The following is an 18056-nucleotide window of genomic DNA, read 5'->3' on the forward strand; positions in this document are numbered from 1 at the left end:
ACATTCCCTCAAAGTTTCTTCCAATTCTCCGTACAAATCCTCACAGTGTCTGACACAGTCTGTCATACAGTTTTGCATGTATTTCCCCAAAAAGTTTCTCACAGTTCCTCAAACAGTTCCTTACATGGTTCCTCACGTAGTTTTCCACACAATTTCCTCACAGTTTCCACACTTCCTCTTACAGTTCTACATAGTTCCTCACATAGTCCATACACATTTCCTCACAATTCTTTGCATATTTCGCCACACAGTTTGTCACACAGTTTCTGTCACTTCCTCACAGTTCCCCACACAGATCCCCCCATCATTCCACACAGTTCCTCATAGTTCCCCAAAACTTTCCTCACAGTTCTCTCACAAAGTTCTCACACAGTTCTCACACAGTACCCCTAAATCATTTCACACACTTCCTCTTACAGTTACACAAAGTTCCTCACAATTCTTCAGTTACACACACAGTTCCTCTCACAATTCCTTACTTGTTTCCTCACACAGTCCTTCACATAGTTCCTCTTAGGTCCTCCCACAGTTCCTCAGTTCCCTCACACATTTCCACACATAGTTCTACACACAGTTCCACAGTTCCCTCACATAATTCTCACACATTTCCCCATACTTCCTCTCATAGTTCCACACAGTGCACACACAGTTCCTCAGAATTCTTCACATAGTTCCTCATACACTTCCGCAGATAGTTCCTCACAGTTCCCTCATACTGTTCCCACATAGTTCATCTACAGGTCCTCAGAGAATTCTTCTCATTTTCTCTCATGGTTCTTGACACATTTCTTCACACAGTTCCTCACATACTTTGTCACACAGTTCCTCACAGTTCTTCACACAGTTCCTCACACAATTCCACATGGTTCTCTCACACTTCTCCATACAATTCCTCACACAGTTCCTCCCGTAATTCACCACAATTTCTCCCACAGTCCCACACGCAGTTTCTCACAGCTGCCCACAGTTCCTCACAAAGTCCACAGTTCTTCACAAGTTCCACACATACTTTCCACACATTTCCTCACACAGTTCCTCAGAGTTCACAAACACAGCTCACTACATCATCTCACACACTTCCTCTCACACTTCCACAATACCTCACAGTTCCTAACAACTGTGTATACAGTTCCACACAGAGTTCCCACACAGTTCCCCACATAATACCTAACGCTTCCCCACACAGTTCCACATACACTTCCTACATAGTTCCTCATACAATTTCTTATACAGTTCCTCTCACAGGTCCTTACACAGTCCTTCACACAGTTACTCACATTTCTCCACACAGTTTCTCACACAGTTCCCCACACAATTCCTCAGAGTTCCCCATACCATTCCACACTGTTCCTCATACAGTCACAGACAGTTCCTCACAATTCTTCACACAGTTCCTGCCCAGATCTTCACACAGTGCACACAGTTCCTCACAGTACTCTCATAGTGTCTCACACAATACCTCACACTTGCTCATATATTTCCTCACACAGGTTCCCCACACAGTTCCTCAGAGTTTCCTCCCATAGTTCCTCTCAAAGCTCCCAACATAGTTTCTCACAGTTCTCCACACAGTTCCTCAGAGATCCCTCACACAATTCCCACTGTTCTGCACATTGTATCACACACTTCCTCTCAAACTTCCACACAGTCCACACACAGTCCCTCACAATTCTTCACACATTACCACACATAGTTCCCCACACAGTTGGTCAAACTTCCAACACAGTTCCTCACACAGTCTCTCACACAGTTCTGCACACAATTCCTCACACAGTTTCTCACAAATCCCCGTGCAGTTCTTACAGTTCCCACACCATTTCACACACTTTCTCTCACATTTCCGCATAGTTCCTCACAACTCCCATACAGTTCCTCAGTTTCCTCACAGTTATCCATTTAGTTCCCCACACTATTCTACACAGTTCTTCACACAGTCTGCACATTTATTCATAATTCTTCATGTAGTTTCTCATACATTTTCTCACAGTTACTCACAAATCCTCATACAGTTCCACACACAATTCCTCACAATTCTCTCTGTATCACAGTCCCTGATACAGTCCATTACACAGTTCCTCATGCATTTTCCCCAAAAGTTTCTTACGGTTCCTCAAATAGTTCCCCACACAGTTCCTCACAATGCTGCACAATGCTCCACCTAATCTCACAGTTTCACTCATTCTCACACTTCCTCACGTAGTTCCTTACATAATCCTAAACACAATATTTCACAGTTGCCCACACAGTTCCTTACAATTCCCTTATGGAATTCCTAAACTTTCCCTATACCATATCACACACGTCCTCTCACAGTTCCTCACACAGTTCTCACAGTTTCCTAGACAATACCTCACAATTCCTCACATAGTTCTTCACAATTCCATGTACATGTCCCATACTGTTCCTCACACAGTCATTCACACAGTTCCTCACAAATATTCACACAGTTCCTACACAGTTAGTTCCTCTCAGATCCTCATCTAGTTCCTCTCATGTTTTCTTACAGTTCCTAACGCAGTTCCTTATACAGTTCCCCACATAGTTCCACCCATTTCCTCCCACAGTTCCTCACATAAACCAACCTTTTCCCACCTCAGCATCTCACACTGGGCTTTCCAACTACATAGCACAGGTGCTCACCCTCTGCCTGGCTGGCTCCTCCCCATTCCTCAGGTCTTGGCCTTAAAGCCACCTGTCCTGTAATGCTTCCTTGGCCATGCTGACTAAAGACTATCTCACTTGTGGGTCACTCTCACGGCCCATTTTTTTCCTTTACAAGATTCATCCCAAATTGTAATTATATTTTTATTTTCCTGTTTCCGTGTCTCTTATCTACCTCCCCCACTGCACTGTGGCCCCAGAAGGCCTGAGTTGTTCTCCTAGCACAGGGCCTAGCTCAGAGTTGGGCTCAATGTGTTTGTTAAGTGCACAAACGAAGGAGTGAATTTTACTGCCGAGACCTTTACAGTGAGAGCTGGAACTGAGGGCATTCTTTGCTTCTACCCCCTCCCCTGCCAGGGTTGAAGACTCCTGCCCCTAGAATTGAAGAAAGCAGCTTACCTTGTTGGGCCCAGAGTCCTGAAAAGGAAAAGACAGAAAGAGCCTGAGGACCTGGAGTGAGGCTGAGGGCCTAGGACGTGTGGGGAGAGGAACATGGTGGGCTCCAGAGGGCAAAGGAGCAGGAGAGCCCTGAACACGGGTCAGACATCCATCACTCACCACCTGGCCATAGCTGGCCACCCCAAGCTGGTCCAGATAGTCAGGTCAAACAACAGTGTGACCTCTCGGGCTGCTGTCACCCAGCAGCTCTTCTCCAAGTCCCAACAATTTCAGAGGAGGTTAGGGTCTCCTGAGATTCGTCCTTCCCTGGCCAAAGGCCTGGGTGTCTTGGTGAGTGGGCAATACTGCCTGTCCCATGGGGCCCTTCAAGCACAGCCCCTCACCTCTGAGGGCCGTGAGCTCCCTCCTGGAGGATGGCCTGGGTTGGGCCAATCGAGGTTAGAGCTGACCACAGCCCTGCCTCCCAGGAGGAAGCCAGCCAGCACACTCACCGTAGCCCATGGTGACCCTCAGAAGGGCCCTATGAGGAAGGTGGCACATCTCCATTTTACAGGTGGGAAAACTGAGGCTCCAGGGAGTGACAGGGATCACTACTCCATCTCTAGCCTAGTGACACCCCCTCCCCCAACATCTCTGGGCTTTTCCTTGAACCCCATGCACCCCACTAGAGACAGGGCCTAGTGCAGGTATGACAGGCTCCCAGCATCCTCCACGGAGGGCAGGATGGGGAGGCACCTCCACAGTCCATCCCATCAGTCTAGTTCTAGAACCGGCAGCCAGCTCACCATTTCGGCCAGAGCAGAGATGACCTTCCCCAGCGTGGTCAAGGACTTGTTGATGTTGGCTCCCTCCTGGGTGCAGAGAAGATGGTTGGGACATCAGGAAGCCTCCAGAGCCTCTTGCTCCAGCGTGATCCCCTGGGTCCTGCCCCGTGTGGTGTGGGCCTGAGGCTGCCCAGCCCTGACTGCTGACACCTGGGGCTGCTCGGGGCACTGGAGGCTCTGGCAGGAAGCCGGTCAGAGGCCCCTCTGGCTGGGCAGGGAGTGCAGTGTGTCCAATGTCTCTCCTCAGTCCCTTGGATCCTAGTAACATCTCACATGGCCCGCCTGGTACAAATTCCAGAACTCCTTCCCATCCATCAGATAATGGTGGGGACCAAAGGCGGGTCAGGAAAATAAAAACTCTCCGTCCTCACACAAGAGACTGTCCCCTCAGGATGCTGGCCAGCCAGCTCACAGCCCCTCCCACTGCCGCCTCGCAGCCTGTGTTCTTCTGGCGGGAAAGCAGAGACACCAGTGGACGAGATGCTGTGAGGGCCCATGGAGGGCCCGGCTTTCCTACCGGGGTCTCTGTCCTTGTCAACCCCTAGCTGGTGTGTCCAGCACGGCCCTCTGGCTGCTGGCCTCCTCCCGTCTCCTCGCCTCTGCCCCCCACTGTCCCTGCCCAGCCCACCCTGGAGCAAGCCAGGCTTGGAGACAGGCCCCTGACGGTGAGTCGAGGTGCAGAGGGGCCCCTGCTCTCTAGGGGCATGGCGGTGTGGCCCCTACCTTGAGGCGCGTGCCCTTGGCTCCCGTGGAGTCGGCCCGCTCGCTCCCAGCCAGGTCCACCAGGCTAATTTTGCTCACCTGAAATGGCAAATGTGCCAAATGCAGGAGATGCCACAAGGCCGCTCTGAGGGCACCTGCCTCCCCTGGGCAAGGCCTAAAGGGTCCCCTGAGGAGCGTGGCCAAGTCCTCCCCCCGGGGGCCAGTGGCCTCTGACCCTGCAGAGCTTCCTTCTGGGCACACTCTTTCAACGCACCACGGGAGGTGCAAAGCCACCTCCCCCAAGAGGCAGCACACGACCCGCCCCTCGAGCACCTGACATGGCAGCCATGCTGTTCTCTGCGTGCTGGACGCTCTTCACGTGTTCACACAGGACACACATGACACCCCACGGTGCCCTTGAGGTCCTGTCATCATCATCCGTTTCTACAGACGGGGCTCACCGTCTAGAGCACCCCAGCCTCATGAGGGCACAGCTGTGCCTAGAGCTGGCCTGGGCACTGGGCAGGGGGCCCCCCACTGACATTGCCATCACCTGGGGTGGGCAGCTACATGCACCCCGGCCCCAGCCCCTCCTGAGCCACAGCTGCTGTGGGCAGGACTCGCCCAGATGTTAACAGGCACCAACACCAGTAGGACCTCTCAGTGCCCGGAGCCCACTGGGTAGGAACAGCAGGCAGCCTGCAGCCAGGCCGACCCAGTTCCACCTATGCCCTCCCTGCCCTCTCAGGCTCCCCTTGGCCATGGCGTGCCTCCAGGGAGGATGGTGCCAGGCTGGGATGACCAGGCACCATCAGGGACTGAGTGGTCCTAACTTCCCCCAGCCCCTCTGTGGACCCCAGGGTGCTGCCTGAGAGATCGCTGCCCCTCAGGAGGTGGCTGAGGTGCCTCCAGGAGGAGGCCTGGGTGGCAGGGCAGGGAGAGGACACAGTCAGAGGAAACCAGACACCGAGGGTCAGAGCCATGGATGGACCAGAGTAGGCTTGGCGCCTGCCTGGCTCCCCTTCAGGAGCCCACAGACTGTGCGTCTGGATAAAAGCCAGAAGATGACGCCCCTGCCCGGGTCCACTGGGAATGCCAAGGAGCGTGGGAAAGGCATCTGTGGCCGGGGGCGGCGGGCGGGGTGGTGCACGCTCAGCACAGCCGCTCCTTTGTGCTAACAGACGCCGGCGCCCACCCAGAGGCCCTGCTCCCAGCCTGGGCCCCTGCTCTCCTGCCAGCCGGCACCAGGGCCCCCAGTCACCTCTGGGATGGACACTCACTCAATCTGTGACCCCTGGCCTTCACCACCACCCTCTGAGGCCTCCTTGGCCTGTGGGGGCTGCACTGGGGACATCGCTCTGCGACCCCACAGTCTCCACCAAAATCATCTGGCAGGAGGCAGCTTGAGGCAGACCCCAGATCCACAGCCTCAATTCCGAGTCCCTTCCACACCTAGGTGGCACCAAATACCGAGATGAGGTGACCTCGCAGGCCTGGCCCACGCTGGATGGCCATTGTTTGGCTTGACCTCCTGGTCCTGCCTGACCGTGACCGGCCCTCCCCCTGCCCCTGGCAAGGCTGCGCTCACTTTCTCTGTGGTGATGTTGGTCTCCGCATCGTGGCGCTTCTGGGTGAAGATGATGTTGAAGACAGCGTGGGAGCGGCTGCTGGTCTCGTTCATGTTCGTGGCCGCCACGGTCCTGGGGGAACAGAAGCCACACGTGGTTACCCGTTGTCTTGTGGTCGGGCGTGAGGGTCGCTGGTGATGCCAGCTCCCCCAGGCTCCCAGGCTGCTCTGCCTGGCCTGGTGGTGGCCTTGCCTCTTGTCAGAGCGCAAGCAGGGCCCACACTCACTGGTCCACCACGTCCCTCATGGAACCCTCAGCCCCCAGCTCGAGCCTGGCACAACAGGCACTGTGACTGGGGTTATTTCCCGGCTCCCAAGGGCTCAGGAGAGCCCAGATATTGCTCGCTCAACCCCTGGGCAGGAGCCCACGCCAGCCGTGATGCGGCAAGGCCCCGGCCCAGAAGGGAAAAGGGGTGCCACAGTCCATGCCACACTTGGCCCACAGCAGCCACTCTGGGGAGGGCAGCAGCATGGCCTTGAGGGAGAAGGCCCAGGGCTGCCTGAGAGGAGGCCTGAGGTTGGTCCCGATGCCGCCGACGTGCAGAAACCTCAGGGCAATGTCCCCAGGCTCGGCTGCTGTCTGACGGCCCACGGGTACCTCCAGAGGGGCCTTGTCGGAAGAGCATCCCCTGGGACCATGACTGCGGTGTGGGGTGGTGGCGACTGACAAGGGACCCTCACTCTCCCAGAAGTCCTTGGGTGGCAGAGGAGGAACTGTTGCCATGACAACCAGGGCAGACTCTCCCAGGCAGGGTGGCCCAGGGAAGCTCGGCCATGGAGACGGATACCTTACAGCCGCAGTGCCTAGCGGCTGACCCTTCCCCACGTGCTCCTCGCCCCGGGCCCTGTAGAGGGCCGTCTGCCCTCAGAGCAGGCGGGGCCCGTCCTCACAGTCTCCTGACCAGTGGGCCCACACGCCTCACCCCACGCAGCCACCACAGACAGCACTGGCACCCCCACCCAGGGCACACAGCCCGACCCCCAGGGGGAGCAGCCCTGTGTAGGTGACAGCGTCCTGATGTACAGGGGGCAGCCGAGGCCCCTGGCAGGCTGGCATGTGCCCTGAATGGCCTCAGGCACAAAAAGCCCACACCTCCATGGGGCCGCTGGACAGACCCCATGGGGAGACCAACAGGTGCTCGAGAACCGGGCTTTCCTCGGAGACACTCGCAGCCGCACGCTCGGTGGGGAAAGGAGGGCAGGGAGGGTGGGTGAGCACTCCGCACACACCTGGCCTTGTTCCCTGAGTCCATGAGGTCCTGGATGTCATTGTAGGAGGTGACGGCCAGTTTGGAGAGGTCCTCCACGTAGGGCCCCAGCAGTGGGTGCTCCCTCACGCGCAGGTTGCCCTTGTTCTTGGGGTTCAAGAGGTCACGGACGCGCTCGCAGTAAATCTCCATGTAGCTGACCTGCAGGGCAGAGACGCCTTTAGGGACCCCCCGGGTGGGGGTTGTGGGGCTGTCATCACGGCCCCCTGAGGTGGGGGTGTGGGGCTGTCATCTGGGACCCCCGAGGTGGGGGTGCAGGGGCTGTCATCGGGGACCCCCGAGGTGGGGGTGCAGGGGCTGTCGTCAGGGACCCCCGAGGTGGGGGTGTGGGGCTGTCATCAGGGACCCCCGAGGTGGGGGTGTGGGGCTGTCGTCAGGGATCCCCGAGGTGGGGGTGTGGGGCTGTCATCAGGGACCTCTGAGGTGGGGGTGTGGGGAGGTGCAGGGGTCACCATCAGGGACTCTCAAGATGGGGGGGTCTGGGGGCTGTCACCAGGGACCCCTGAAGTAAGGAGTTTGGGGGCACACAAAGGGCTCTGAGCCGCCAGGCAGGCCCATGGCCCCTGTGTGAGTGTGGGAGTTGGGGATGTCAGCCCACCCCTGCCTGCCTGGCCCTCCCCCAGCCACGGCCATCCTGGGGGCTCGTCCAACGCAGTCACACTGGGGCCACCTCGGCCACAGCACAGCCCAGGCCACGCAAGCTCTGAGGCTCCTGTCCCCGCACCCAGCACAAAGTAGCTGCTCAATAAACACCAGCTGAGCGGAGCCCGGCCCCTCGCTCCTCTGCCCTGCGTGGGTTTACTGGCGTGGTTGCCAGATGCAAGAGTGACAAGCTAAGGGCACAGACCAGTGGCAGGGACTCGCTGTAAATCAGTAAAGCATTGCCATCCAGGCCTGGAACCCCCAGCAACAGACGACGGGGGAGCCCTACCTCCACGGAGTAGGACATGTTGTCATTGGTCATTTCGTTGATGCGGGAGAACAGGTCCTCGCAGAGCTGCAGGGACCAAGGACATAGACAGACGATGAGGGCTTGGCTGTTCCTGGAGCCCTGCCCCTCGAGGTGCTGTGGGCAGCCCGTGCCCAGGCCGGCTGCTGCTGTCCCAGGCCCCTCTGGCACCTCAGTCCGTCCTAAAGGCACTGAGAAGCTAAGGAACCTCTGTCTTCTGTGAACTCAGGGAGCCCCCACCGGCTCATGTCTGAGCCCTTCCTGTGGATTGTCTGCTCATACGGGCCTGCCCCTCATCCCATCCTTGTCTGCGTCGGGGAAGAGAGGTGTCCACCACACTACAGACCACCCGGCGTTCTCCTCTGCCCTGACCAGGTCAAGCACTGACCAGCTCAAATCCAGGGACCTGCCCAGGGGGGCTGGGCTGGGGTGGGGCCAGGGTCCCAGCAGTATCTGAGGGATCCATGCCTTAGCCTTCGGTTAACCACCGAAGGCCACCCCTTGTCCCTGCCTCTCCCTGCCTGGACCACTAGCCCTTACAGCCCCCCCAGGGAAGGGTCACCCTCACCAGCGGCTCTCCCAGCCTCCCTGTGTTATAGTGGTGACCATGGTGGGCACTGCCCAGGGCTGGGCACCCCCCGCAGCTCCCCATCCCCAGGCCTGGGTCTCCAGCCTTGTCACAGCAGGTCTGCCCATGCTACCCCTCTCCAGCCCTGACCCCACCCTCCTCCCAGTTTACCTTCCCCCTAGCTCCCTCCTCTCCAGGGCTGCTCTTCTGGGGCGCCCTGCCCGGCTGGGTCTCTCGGCCTCGGCTTGTGCTGCCCTGCCTGTCCTGCCCTCACTGGGTCCTGCGGCACCCCCGCCCCACCCCACATGCCTGGGGGATGATGCCCTGCTGGTCCTTCTCCTGCTTGCCCATCATGGTGTAGGACTTGCCGGCCCCGGTCTGCCCGTAAGCGAAGATGCAGACGTTGTAGCCCTCGAAGGCATGCTGCAGCATCTCCTCGCCGATGTCCCGGTACACCTGCTTCTGCGAGGCGTAGTTGATGTCTTCGGGCTGGAGGACAAGAAGGGCGGCTGCAGGAGGCCAGGCGCGCCGAGGGCTCAGCCTGCTGTGTTCACTGAGCACCCACATTGAGCTCAGGGCCTCGAGGGTACTAAGGGTAGCACAGTGGGGAGGGACACCTGCCCCGCCCGCCCACTCGCAGGCCCGGAGAGAGGGGACTTAATCTTGCCTGGGAGGACAGCTTCCTGAAAAGCAAGGAGGAACTGGCAAGGCCAGAGCAGGGCAGGGTGAAAGGGGGTTTCAGAAGAGGGAACAGCATGTGCAAAAGCTCACAACTGCTGTGGTGCTCAAAACCAAGGCTCAGCATGGCAGCTGTGGGCGTGAGGAGACGTGGTGCTGAGGGGGCCAGGGCCTGAGGCTCGGGGAGCCCATGGGCTGGAATACAGCGTCTGGATGCTGTCCTGAAGACAGAGGCCTGGGGGGTTACCCTGACGATGGAAGGAGGGACTAGAAGGCAGAATGGGGAGCCCTCAGACACGTGACCTAAGGTACGCGCTGGAGTGGGGGAGGGGGGAATGACGCTTTCTAGAGGGACCAGGAGGTGGGGCATGGGCAGGGCTGAGTGTGGACTGGAAGGAGGAGGTGCGAGGGTAGAGAGTCTGGGGGTCTCCCGAGCTCCCCAGGCGAGGCAGGGGCAGAGGTGCTGCCCACGGAGGGCGTGCAGGCACGAGTGCCCGGGATCCAGGGTGACTCTGGACATGATGAATCTGGGATGTCTGGGGAGGTGGAGATGCCAGCAGGCAAATGGACGTACAGCTCAGACGGTGGGAAACTGCCCTCAGTGAGCTGAAGGCCCCTCGTCCCTTCAGCCGGCTAGCCCCTGCCTCAGCAGGGGACAGGGCATGTCACAGCTCAGGGTGACCTTCCACGCACACGGCAACTTAGGAAAGCAGGCCCCTCCCCCAGCCTCACACCTGTCCCCTTCCCCGCCCTGTGCAGCAGCCCTGCAGGGGAGCAGGGAGGTCATCGCCCCATTTAGAGAGGAACGTGCAGCTCAGAGAGGTCGAGGGACCGGCCGAGGGCCACACAGGCAGCGGGGCTGAGCCAGCATCCACACTGCTGTGTCCCCCCTCCCCTGGACCCCCAGCCCTAGGCTTACCGAGGTATGTGACCAGTAGGAGTAGTCAAAGCTGAAGCTCTTGGGTGTCTCCTTGGGCTGTTTGGGGTTAACGATGGCTGCGGGGAAGGGGACAGGCAAGGTGGTTGGTGCTGAGCTGGAGAGGCCAGCTGGCACATCGGACACGCCCACCCACCAGAGAGGGAACCCCAGGCAGGGAGGCGGGGTCCTCAGAGGCCTCTAGTCCTAAACTAGCCAGGCCCCCAATGGGAGGGGCCCAGGGCCCCAATTCCAGGCAGATGAGCCATCTCTGCCCCTCGCCTCGGTCTGGTAGACCTTGCTGCCCACCAGGGCCACCTGAAGGCAGCCCAGAGTAGTCCTTCCTGCAGACACTGGGTTAACCGAGAGCCCACAGCCCACCCCCACCTCCCAGGTCCACACTCTGCTCGACACCCCAGCCCAGGTCTTTAAGCAACTGTTCTGCACACACGTGCCCTAGAAGCATTCAGAAGCCTGGGGCATCCTGTCACGGCTGTGTCCCTGCTTCTTTTGGGCCTGTCGTGCCATGTCTGTGAGCTGCATGTGCTCGGGGCCTGCTGGCCGTCCCTGCTGGGGTATCCCATCTCAGGGACCACCACCGCTTATTCCTTCTCCTTCAAGGCACGTGCAGCTTCCCTCTAGGTTTGCTCTCACGGGCTCTATCTGAGTGTCCTCTGCACAGGTCCCTCCCTCTCTCCTACACCGAGCTGCACCCTTGGCTGGCTGGAGGCAGCGCTCACGGAACATTGGTTCATCCAGTGAGGAACCAAGCCACGAACATGCGATGATGCCCTCATCCACCGCCACGCCTGTCCATGTCCCAGGGGGGCCCCAGTCCCAGGCTGCTTCACCCCAAGCCTGCAAGTGCCCCTGACCCCAGCGTTCCTAGGCTCTGGACCCAGCAGAGGGCGTGTTCTTGGTGGCTGGGCAAGAGGGACCTCAGCCCCCACCTCCGTCAGGGCGCCCTGTCTGCTGCCCGCTGGGACACTGAACTCGAAACATCTGTGTTGATAGAGGCCCCCGAGGCCCCCTGAGGCCCCACCTGGCCAGAGGCAGATTCCTCCCTGGGTTTTCACATCCATCAGGAACTCCGGCCAATCCTGGTCAGAAGGGCTACAGGCACGTGTGGGAGGCCACTCCCCCACTACGTGATCCCATCTGAGGAGCGCAGCCCCTCACATCACGGCCCCCCATGCTCAGGGGTGAAGGCCATGTCTGCCCACCCCTTGGAGTGGCTTTCCTCAGCTGCAGTGGGCTGGGGGCCTCGCCTTCCTGGGCACGGCCTCCAGGACCCCACACCCCTGCCCCCACCAGCACGTGTCCAGGGTGACCTGTCGCCGGCACCAAGAGAACAAGACCCCGTCCCTGTCATCAGTTGAATTATATCCCCTCAAAATCCACATGCTGAGGTCCTAAGCCCAGGACCTGAGAATGTGGCCTCATTTGGAGACTGGGTCCTTGCAGATGTAACTGGTTAAGATGAGGTCACACTGGAGTCAGCTGGGTCCCTAACCCAACATGACTGGCGTCCTTATAAGAAGAGGGAAACCTGACACAGACATGTACACAGGGAGAGGCCATGTGATGATGGAGCAGAGGTGGGGTGATGCTTCTACAAGCCACAGATGCCAAGGACTCTGGCAAATCACTAGAAGCTGGAGAGAGGCAGGGAATGGACTCTCCCTCACGGCCCCCGAGGGAACCAGCCCTGCTGACACCTTGATCTCAGACTCCAGCCTCCAGAACTGTTGTCTAAGCCGCCCAGTCTATGGTACTTGGTTACGGCAGCCCTGGGAGGCTGATACCCCTCATTGGCCTCGCCACACTTCTGCAGCTGCCGCCGGCCTGGTGGCTCCATGGGTGTGGAACCATAGCCATTTGCTCTGGCTGAATGTCCTGCCCACAGCACAGGTGTCACCTGAAGCCCCATCCCCAGGGCCGGCCCAGGTCTGGGCCCCAGAACCCCGGCTTGAGGAGTCCTAGGAGATGACCCGGTGCCCTTGGGAAGCCAGTAGGAGGTAGCAGGTGACTGACCATCACAGCCCTGTCCTTGGGGCCAAGAGGGCATCACGTCCATGCTGCCTCCAGGATGGAGGCCAAGAGGAGAGCAAGCTGTCCTGATTTCAACTCCCACGGCCACGGAACCCCGGGCGCAGATAATGCTGGCGCCGTGCAAACCACAATCGCAGCACCTCCTGAGCGCAAGCAGCCTGGACTAGGCCTCCACAGCTCTGGCCGCCAGGGGCTGGGTCCCCTGGCTCACTCCACCAACGCCCCACCCCTGTCCACCTGGGCTCCGCACCTCCCTGCCTCGTGGCCAGGGCCGCCAGACAGGCCTAGCCCCCATCCCCGTCCCCAACCAACTCACTGGACAGGCCTGTCCCTCCATCTCGCTCCCTATCCAGTCCCAGGCACTGACCTCGCTCTGCGTGTGTCCTGATCTGGGGTGTCTGCCGTACACCCTACATGGACTGTGAGCTCACGGAGGTGTGGACCCTCCCAGCAACAGGGCACAGGTGTGCCCAGGGAACACTGGGCGTGCAGGAAACAGCCAACAGCGTGGGTCGGCTCCGTGGGCGGGCAGTGGGCCACAAGGAGAGTACACCATGGGGGCCACCGGGCAGTGCTGCTCTGGCCCTCAGGACCTGCTTGTCACCTGCCCCCACCCCCTCTCTCAGGTCCATGGGTGTGGCTGGGACCCCCAGCCCTGGTCCCAACCCCCGGGGGTCCTGTGGTGTCTGAGAAACTCCCTCTGTCATTACAGACGGGATCCTGCGCTCCAGAAGGGACACACCACCCCCCCAGTCACATGGCACACAGCCGGACTGGAGCCCAGGGTCCGCCCCAGGCCTGGCCCTCCACCGATGCCTCCAAGCCCTCACCAGGACGACCTGCCAAAACCAGGGCCCGACAGGCACCTCTCCCTCACCAGCCTGCTGTGCACTGAGGAGGAGCGATCTTGCTGGAAAAAGGCTTCCAGGCAGGGTTTCGGGTTTCTTCCTCGTGTCAGTTTGAGGAGGGAGGAGAGAGAACGGGTCCTCCCAGGCTGGGTGAGCGGGGCGACTCGGGCCAGCCCATTGAAACGCTCTCTGCCTCCGCTCCTGCTCTGGGCGAGGGCACAATACCAGGCGGGCTTCCCAGGGCTCAGAGGGGACAAAGACCTGAGTGGTGGGGGCGCCAGCCTGAACAGGGAGGGGAGAGTGAGGAGGAAAGGAACTGAAGGGAAGCCATTTTCTCAGAGTCTGAATGCCCTTGCCGAGCATCGTGCCCACCCCTTCCCACAGCCCCGTGGGCACTGACAAACCCAGCGCCTGCCAGTGTCCACCTCAGGCCACTCTGGAGCCACCTAACACTCGGCCCTGGGATGCCCACCCTGTCCTCCCACCCGGCCACTGGATCTGCAGGAATAAAGCCCATCCCACCCTCTGACTCCATTCCTCAGGCGGGCTTCCATGTGCCGACAGCTGAAAGTCATCCTCCTCTCCTCTGGGTTCCCTCTGCCTTCACCCCAACTTCTGATATGGCTTTTAGCACTTTCTACCAGTACCATCACTCCAAAACTAATATCGCTTCCTTAGGGATTTTTCCTCCTGCTGACACTTTCCCTCACTCTCTCTCTCCATCTCTGTCTCTCTACCTCTCTTTGTCTCTCTCACTGTCTCTGCCTCACTCTCTATCTCTGTCTCTCTATCTTTCTCTCTCTCTGTCTCTGTCTCTGTCTCTCTCCGTCTCTCTCTCTGTCTCTCCGTCTGTCTCTCAGGCCAGGGGCGAGTTAGAGGTTTCACCCAGAGCAGGCCGCCCTCTCCCCAGCTGTTTGCTTCCATGACACCAGCCCCTGTCCTGGGCTGCTCCCCAGTTCCAAGGAAAACACAGGGTCTGACTCTGATGTCTGTTCTTTCTGGTCACTCTGCAGGCTCCCACGGGGTTTGATCACCCGTGGACCCTTCAAGCCAAGTCCCCAGCTACTGTCTCAGGTGGCGACTGTGCTGCTGGGGCCTGGCCTGGGGGTGGACAGGGATCCCCACAGCCACTCCTGATGTCCTCGGTCACTCAACAGTGACGTGGCAGACCCTGTCGGTTCCTCACACAGATGACTTCTGCCCACTCAGGGCCACAGTCCCCCGTGGGGTCACGGTTCCCACCATGAGGCCACAGTTCCCCCCTGGGGGTCACAGTTCCTCACAGGCCCTGCCTTCCCACCTCAAAGTGGTGGGAACTCAAGGCTTGAGTCCTGCCACCTGAGCACTTTCTCTGGCCAAGGCTGGAAGCGCAAGAAGCCCAGGCCACTGGACCGACGCTCAGCCCATGGGGCTGGGGTGCTGCACAAGCACCCCAGCTTCGGGGGAGGACAGCTCAGAGGTGCACTGCACACATCAGAGGGCCCCAGCAAGCTGCGCCCAGACCTCCCACGGTGGCCGCCTGCTCATCAATGCCCCTTCAGAGCTTCCTTCCAGCTTCTGCACTGCCCCTCACTGCGTCCTGGGACCACCTCCCAGATAAACCCTTGGCACCCAAACCCTCATCTCAGGGTCTGCTTCCAGGGACCAAGCAGAGGCAACACCATTCAGAAGAGTCACGATGAACCTCCAGATGCGCATGGGCGCCGTGCCCAACAGGCCCCCACACAAGCTCTGAGCAGGGCCTCCACAACCTGCCCACACAGGAGAAAGGGCCATGGAGGGGCACAGCCTTCTGGAAAGATCACCCCCTGCCCAAACCCCCTTCCACAGAGCCTCAAGGTGCCCCAGAGCCTTCCCAGGGACCCCCGAATCCTCACTCCCTCAATGGGCCTGGGGGGGCAGCTGCCATCAGCTGGGGGGGCCCCTCCCTGCACACCTGCCAGGTAGCAGGCAGAGTGAGATTACACAGGCACAAAGCCCCTGAGACTGGGCAAGGCCCGTCACCACCGCACAACCGGAGGATGAGGAGCCATTGGTGCCGATCACTTGGTACAACCTATGCCACTGGAGCCTGTGGAGACGGCAGCATCTGCACTGCACGAGGGACCCCAAGGGCAAACTGCCCAGCTGAGCCCAGTCAACCGCGTGACTGGGAGAGAGAACCACGAATTCTTTTCTAGGTCACGATCGCTGGGACAGGCTGTTGATCAGCAGGGGATAACCCAAACGCAGTTCCACTTCCATGGGACCCAAAAGAAGCCCCACTAAGCTACGGTGTCAGAGCAAGGATGCTGCCTCCCTTGGTGGGAGTAAGGATGGACAGGGCAGGAGGGGCTCTGGGTGCTGCACAGAGTGCGAGAACTGTCTGAGCTGCACTCTGTGCTCTGTCCACTCTTCTGCATGCCTGTCACAACTCGGTACAAAGTTTGTTATGCTAGAAAGAGCCAAGCAGAGGCTCCAAGGTAAGTCCTCTCTCTCTGCCTCCAGCAGCTGGATCCTGTGTGCTAAAAAGACCTCGTAGGGCACGTCTTTCTGACCTTCTCGAAATTGCCACTTACTATTCTTCATGTTGACTCCAGATCTCCTACTTCTCCAAAAGGTTTGAGATGCTTACAATTAGCAACACAGCAAAAGAACAGACAAAGGAAAAAAGCTTACAAACTCAGGGCAGCTGAAAAGTGTCCCCCCAAATTTATGTCCAGTCTGAACCTCAGAACGTGAACTTACTTGGAAACAGAGTCTTCAAAGATATAATTAGTTGTTAAGATGAGATCATACTGGATTAGGGTGGGCCCTAAATCCAATGATCGGTGTCCCTATAAGAAGGCCACATGAAGACAGACACACAGGGGGAAAGCCGTGTGACGACTTAGGCGGAGACTGGGGTGGTGCAGCCACAGGCCAAGACGGCTGGCAACCACCAGAAGCTGCAGGGGGCAGGGAAGGATGCTCCTCTAGGACCTCCGAGGGAGCACAGCCCTGTCAAAACCTTGATTTTGGACTCTGGCCTCCAGAACTGTAAGAGAATAAATTCCTGTGGTTTTAAGCCCCCTAGTCTGTGGTCATTTGTTACTGTAGCCCCAGGAAACCAATACACCGCGTGGACAAGGAGGACGCTGTGGCCCCGAGGGACCAGCAGCCAACGGCAACCTCGGCACAGCCACTACTCACTGGTGGTGCTCCCGGACATCTGGATGATGCACTTGGATTCTCGGCTCATTTCCCGGGAATTGAAGGGGCGGACGCGCACCGCCACCTTCACAGAGGCCCCGGCCATCTCTGCGACCTTTGTCAGACACTCCTGGCAGGCGTGGGAGACACCTTGGGAAAAAGGAGACATGAATTAGAAACAATATTCAAAGAGGCAGAACTGGTGTTTCTGGGTGGTGATTGAACCCGCTCCCTTCCCAAACCTACTAAATGACACCCACATGGGGTACCAATCCACAGGGACAAGGAACTGGAGAGGGATAGCTAAGGGTGAGAAACATCACAAGTTTTAGAAAAGAAAGCCAACAGGATGAATGGAGCCTGGGAAAGCTGGAACCTAACAAGAAACAAGCCAATTCACTCTGTGGGACCCAGAAAGACTCCAGGTACCTATGAGGGCCAGTGTTTGGGTGGGACTGAAAACGGGCCTTTGTGGAAAGTCAGTGGAAGGAGTGTTAGACCCTGCAATATGTTGAATTACATCCCCTCGAAATTCATATGTTGGAGTCCTAACCCCCAGGACCTTGGAATGTGACCTCATTTGGAGAGAGGGTCTTTGCAGAGGTAACCGGTTAAGATGAGGCCATACTGGAGTCAGGTGGGCCCCTAACCCAATATGACTGGTGTCCTTATAAAAAGGGGACATTTGGACATAGAGACACACACAGGGAGAACGTTATGTGAAGACTAAGGCAGAGATCAGAGATTGCTTCTACAAGCCAAGGAACATCATGGATTGACGGTAAACAAGCACAAGGTAGGAGAGAGGCAGGAAACAGACGCTCCCTCCTGGCCTTAGGAGGAACCAGCCCTGCAGCCACCTGGATGGGGGACTTCTGCCTCCAGACTGTGAGACCATACCTTTCTGTGATCTAAGCCCCCAGGCTGTGGCACTCTGTTACAACAGCCCTGGCAAACTAGTTAAGGCCCATGGGCCCCCATCCCCACCCTGTGAACATCCAGGACCCTGTCCCCACGGCCCCCACCAGGCAGGAGGCCAGGGGCTACTCTCTGGGAGAGTGAGGCTCTGTCCAGCCTGGGGGTGGGGTCCAAGGACCAGCATGAAGCACCTACTAAAAAGGGGGGAGCTGAGCTACACCCGAAATGCCCAGTAGGGACCCCAGCCCTTCCTCCTGCTGCTGGCCCCCAGAGTGCTGGCCGTCAGGAGAGAGTGGAGAGCTCTTTGCTAGGGAAACTGACCAGGACCACAGCCTCTAGCAAGAAATACAGAGACTAAAATAAACAGAAAAGGAACACAACAGAAAGAGACAATGCAGCGAAGAAGAAAATATTTTTAAAATAACTTGTAATTTATATCCTTATAAAGAAAAGTTACTATGCCCATAAATGATGC

At 58.4% G+C, this 18056-nt stretch overlaps 1 protein-coding gene across 11 annotated transcripts in view; it reads right to left on the reverse strand.

Moving 5' to 3' along the window:
* The window catches only part of KIF1A (kinesin family member 1A), a 101021-nt gene that overhangs the window by 60226 nt on the left and 22739 nt on the right, over positions 1-18056 (reverse strand). For all 11 annotated transcript variants that reach the window (XM_058533357.1, XM_058533355.1, XM_058533352.1 and 8 more), the window contains exons 2-10: positions 16664-16813; positions 10596-10672; positions 9308-9487; positions 8413-8478; positions 7444-7622; positions 6175-6286; positions 4608-4685; positions 3846-3911; positions 3061-3078 (exon numbers count right to left, since the gene is read on the reverse strand). In XM_058533357.1, the coding sequence (XP_058389340.1) occupies positions 3061-3078; positions 3846-3911; positions 4608-4685; positions 6175-6286; positions 7444-7622; positions 8413-8478; positions 9308-9487; positions 10596-10672; positions 16664-16769 (882 nt within the window). In that variant the 5' untranslated portion in view covers positions 16770-16813. The remainder of the gene's footprint in view (positions 1-3060; positions 3079-3845; positions 3912-4607; positions 4686-6174; positions 6287-7443; positions 7623-8412; positions 8479-9307; positions 9488-10595; positions 10673-16663; positions 16814-18056) is intronic.

Source organism: Diceros bicornis, chromosome 37 (genome assembly GCF_020826845.1).
Source record: "Diceros bicornis minor isolate mBicDic1 chromosome 37, mDicBic1.mat.cur, whole genome shotgun sequence".
NCBI classification, from domain to species: Eukaryota; Metazoa; Chordata; class Mammalia; order Perissodactyla; family Rhinocerotidae; genus Diceros; species Diceros bicornis.